Source organism: Ammodytes marinus, assembly GCF_949987685.1.
Source record: "Ammodytes marinus genome assembly, chromosome: 4".
NCBI lineage: Eukaryota > Metazoa > Chordata > Actinopteri > Uranoscopiformes > Ammodytidae > Ammodytes > Ammodytes marinus.
This window is the reverse complement of record NC_137233.1, coordinates 1576101-1581100: the sequence shown is the minus strand read 5'-3', so window position 1 is coordinate 1581100 and position 5000 is coordinate 1576101. Positions and strand designations below refer to the sequence as shown.

Here is a 5000-nt window from a genome sequence, read left to right as displayed (position 1 = left end):
TTTTCATTTAGATTAGACCTTTTATAGTCGAAATCGTAATAGCTCCTCCCCTATATGAGGGCCTCCAATAGGCTCCTCCCCTATATGAGGGCCTCCAATAGGCTCCTCCCCTATATGAGGGCCTCCAATAGGCTCCTCCCCTATATGAGGGCCTCCAATAGGCTCCAGCCAGGTAGAGCGCGACTCCCCAGGTGACACAAAGTACTAATCACCACATTGCATAAATATACATATGAATAAACATTTGATTAATATTTCATACACTTTGTAATTCGTAAATCATAATTTAAGCCATAAACTAATTATTTATTTACTGAAATATATTAAACAAACATCCTCTAAATGGCTCCAACATGGCCCCTTTAGCAGTAATTTAAATGTCGGTCTTTGTGAATATGAAGCCCCAAGCTTGGCACACCTGTCTCCCTTCTGTTTCCCTTTTAACCTGTCATTTATATTTTATTTAAATGTTTTATTCATCTTCACACAGCGGGTTAGAGTCCCATAGAAATAGGTTGAAGTCATATTTCACATTCACTTTTCTAATGTCTATTCTCTACTTGATGTATTTTAATCTTGATGTATTTCTTGCCCCTGTAAAGCACTTTGAATGGCCTTGTGTCTGAACTGTGCTATAGAAATAAACTTGCCTTGTCTATCGTTGGCCAGTTTAAGCCACTCCTCTTTACAGAACCTCTCTAGCTCCTGAGAACAGTTAAAATATCAACTTGTGGCACAGGTTGCGTTCCGAATCTCATACTTTCTACTATATAGTTTGGTAGAAAAAAGATTTAGGATGTCCCGATTCTTGTGGCCAGATTTAGGATGGTTAGAAGTACCCGGATGTCCTACTTCATGCGGCCAAGATTGTTAGTGTTGAAAAGTGCATCCTATTTGGGCGATTCTGACCCACAATCCATTGCGCACGTGAAGTGACGTCACATCAACGAAGCCTCCATATGAAAACAAACGGGGATGCGACGGATATAAAAGCAAGAGGCAAGATCAAGGCGCAATGTTATGATGAAATAAAAGAGTAAAAGTATGTCCCAATAGTATGCCTACTGCATCCTAACTAGATTATTTTTATCGTCGGTTGTAGTATGTAGAATAGAAAAAAGAAAGAGGAGGAGATTCGGAACGCAACCTAAGAGTAATTTTAACCCCCTGGCCCAGAGTGTATTCCATGGTCCTACATATACTTAAAGGAATACTTCACCCATACTGAACCGGCGTTCTATCATTATAAAATCACTATTATAATATAATGAATGAGGTTTTTCTTCCCTCAGTCTTCCCTTGGCCCAGCTGTCCTGTTAATCCTAACCCTCACTTTCATTTCCACAATGTTTTAAATCGAGTCTGAAGACTTTTCTGTTTCCATTTTAACCTGTACTTTTTATTTTATTTAAATGTTTTACTTCTTTTCATTCGCTTTTAAATGTCTTCTAATGTGTTTTATGTATTGTAATCTTGCCCCTTGTAAAGCACTTTGAATGGCCTTGTGTTTGAATTGTGCTATAGAAATAAACTTGCCTTGTCTTACATTTTACCATGTGTGATGTCACGCATGGGAAAATGTGGGGTTAGACAGTGAGACCTTAAAACACTCTTTCTGCCTTTTCTCAGGCTAGGATGAACCGATTTCTAAAATGTTTACACATGTATACTCCACAGGATCTCACTGTCATTTCCACAGTTTGTCTCACAGCAACAAAACACCACGACTCGTTGGTTTGATACATCAGAGAACATTTTATTATTCACTTTTTTGAAAACAAAAACAAGTGCTTCGTTGTTTTTTCAAAGCGGAGATAACTTTATCGATATCGCACATTTCTAACACGAGCTGAAGGGTCTGAGAGCGCCAGCAGAAGAGACTAAACAAACGACATGTAGAGGTGTGTGTGTGTGTGTGTGTGTGTGTGTGTGTGTGTGCGTGTGTGTGTGTGAGTATGTGTGTGTGCGTGTGTGTGTGAGTATGTGTGTGTGAGTATGTGTGTGTGTGTGTGTGTGTGTGTATGTGTGTGTGTGTGTGCGTGTGTGTGTGCGTGTGTGTCTCTGTCACTGTGTGTGCGTGTGTGTGTCTGTGTGTGTGTGTGGTTTAAAGTTACAAAGATTGAAATTAATATTAAAGGTGTAGTCAGTGATTCTGGAGAACGCTTGTTGTCAAAATCACTTTGTCAAAATCAGTGAATATCTCCTCATGATCCACTACCTGTCTGTACTGTGTGTGAGCTGAAACAAAATTCCAGTGTTAATACACAGCCTAGGCTCTGTAAACTGGCATCTTGCTATCCATGGTTGTCCCCCTTTTGTTTACATACCCGTTTACAGAGCCTAGGCTGTGTATCAACACACAGTACAGACAGGTAGTGGATCATGAGGAGATATTCACTGATTTTGACGAAAAAGTGATGTTGACAACAAGCGTTCTCCAGAATCACTGACTGCACCTTTAACACACTGACAGAATGAAACGCTAGTTAAAGGCGCAGTGACGCACATTTTAGCCTCTGTAGAATGTAGAATGTAGAATGTAGAGTGTAGAATGTAAACACGGAACTATAGAAAAAATGTGATATAAATATAGTGTTGCATTATGGGAAAGATATAACAAGAAATGTATAAATAAAGAGTTTAGTTTAGTTTTGTGTGTTCGGCTGACGCTCTCAAACCCAAAAGGATTACAAAGATGATGGCTGTGTGTGTGTGTGTGTGTGTGTGTGTGTGTGTGTGTGTGTGTGTGTGTGTGTGTGTGTGTGTGTGTGTGTGTGTGTGTGTGTGTGTGTGTGTGTGTGTGTGTGTTAAATCCCTGACCGTCTCATCCTCCAGAAACAACAACAAATTCTGTCGGATCAAAAATAATTTGGGATTTTTTTGAGGAAAAAGAAAAAAGCTACAAAAAAACAAAATGTATTTTATTTATTTAAAACATGATGCATGTAATACATAGAAAGGGCCTGGGGCTGTGTGTGTGTCTGTCTGTCTGTGTGTGTTTGTCTGTCTGTCTGTCTGTGTGTCTGTCTGTCTGTCTGTCTGTCTGTCTGTGTGTGTGTCTCTTTCTGTCTGTCTGTCTGTCTGTCTGTCTGTCTGTCTGTCTGTCTGTCTGTCTGTCTGTCTGTGTGTCTCATTGTGTGTATGTCCCTCTCTCTTTTTGTGTATGTGTTTCTCTCTCTTTGTGTGTGTGTCTCTTTGTGTGTCTGTCTGTCTGTCTGTCTGTCTGTCTCACTCTCTGTCTGTCTGTCTGTCTGTCTGTCTGTCTGTCTCTCTGTCTGTCTGTCTGTCTGTCTGTCTGTCTGTCTGTCTGTCTGTCTGTCTGTCTGTCTGTCTGTCTGTCTGTCTGTCTGTCTGTCTGTCTGTCTGTCTGTCTGTCTGTCTGTCTCTCTGTCACAGCCCCGTGTCGTTGTAGGTTGGGGTGGCGACTTTCAGGATGCTCTGAGCGTTCTCCTCCAGCAGAGGTCTCCACTTCACCTCTCCGGTCAACAGCAAGTCCTCCCCGTCCAGAGCCTCTATGTACTGCATCTAGAGAGAGAGAGAGACAGGTTAGTGTCTGTCTGTCTGTCTGTCTGTCTGTCTGTCTGTCTGTCTGTCTGTCTGTCTGTCTGTCTGTCTGTCTGTCTGTCTGTCTCCCCGTCCAGAGCCTCTATGTACTGCATCTAGAGAGAGAGAGACAGGTTAGTGTCTGTCTGTCTGTCTGTCTGTCTGTCTGTCTGTCTGTCTGTCTGTCTGTCTGTCTGTCTGTCTGTCTGTCTGTCTGTCTGTCTGTCTGTCTGTCTCCCCGTCCAGAGCCTCTATGTACTGCATCTAGAGAGAGAGAGACAGGTTAGTGTCTGTCTGTCTGTCTGTCTGTCTGTCTGTCTGTCTGTCTGTCTGTCTGTCTGTCTGTCTGTCTGTCTGTCTGTCTGTCTGTCTGTCTGTCTGTCTGTCTGTCTCCCCGTCCAGAGCCTCTATGTACTGCATCTAGAGAGAGAGAGACAGGTTAGTGTCTGTCTGTCTGTCTGTCTGTCTGCCTGTCTGTCTGTCTCCCCGTCCAGAGCCTCTATGTACTGCATCTAGAGAGAGAGAGAGACAGGTTAGTGTCTGTCTGTCTGTCTGTCTGTCTGTCTGTCTGTCTGTCTGTCTGTCTGTCTGTCTGTCTCCCCATCCAGAGCCTCTATATACTGCATCTAGAGAGAGAGAGACAGGTTAGTGTCTGTCTGTCCAGAGCATCTATGTACTGCACTCAATGTACACTCACCGGCCACTTTATTAGGTACATCTGTTCAATGGCTTATAAAAACAAAAAGCTAATCAGCCAATCACATGGCAGCAATTTAATGTGTTTATGCATTTAGACGTGGTCAAGACAATGTACTGAAGTCAAACCGAGCATCAGAATGGGGAAGAAAGGGGGTTTAGGTGACTGTGAAGTTTGAACATGGCATGGTTGATGGTGCACGGCAGGATGGATCCATACTTTCATGTTGTTTACGCCACATTCTGAACCTGCCATCTGAATGTCGCAACTGAAATCGAGACCCGATGGGGTCTTCTGTTGCTGTAGCCCATCTGCTTCAAGGTTGGTTGTGTTGTGCGTTCAGAGATGGTGTTCTGCATACCCTGGTTGTAACGAGTGGTTATTTGAGTTACTGTTGCCTTTCTATCATCTTGAACCAGTATGCACATCCTCCACTGACCTCTGACTTCAACAAGGCATTTTACGTCCACACAAATGCCGCTCACTGGATATTTTTTCTTTTTCGGACCATTCTCTGTAAACCCTAGAGACGGTTTGGAGTGAAAATCCCAGTAGATCAGCAGTTTCTGAAATAATCATACCAGCCCTCCTGGCACCCTAAACATTGTCATGTTCAAAGTCACTTAAAACCCCTTTCTTCCCCATTCTGTTGCTCGGTTTCAACCTCAATAAGTTGTCCCGTCCAGGTCGACATGCCTAAATGCATTGAGTTGCTGACATGTGATTGGCTGATTAGTTATATGTGTTTACAAGAGAATGA

General features: G+C 42.7%; 1 protein-coding gene across 1 annotated transcript in view; it reads right to left on the bottom strand.

Moving 5' to 3' along the window:
• Positions 1 to 2703: 2703 nt before the first annotated feature.
• The window catches only part of uqcc1 (ubiquinol-cytochrome c reductase complex assembly factor 1), a 35303-nt gene continuing 33006 nt past the window's right edge, over positions 2704 to 5000 (bottom strand). The window contains exon 9 of the mRNA XM_080026966.1: positions 2704 to 3525. Coding sequence (XP_079883092.1) covers positions 3391 to 3525 — 135 coding nt within the window. The 3' untranslated portion in view covers positions 2704 to 3390. The remainder of the gene's footprint in view (positions 3526 to 5000) is intronic.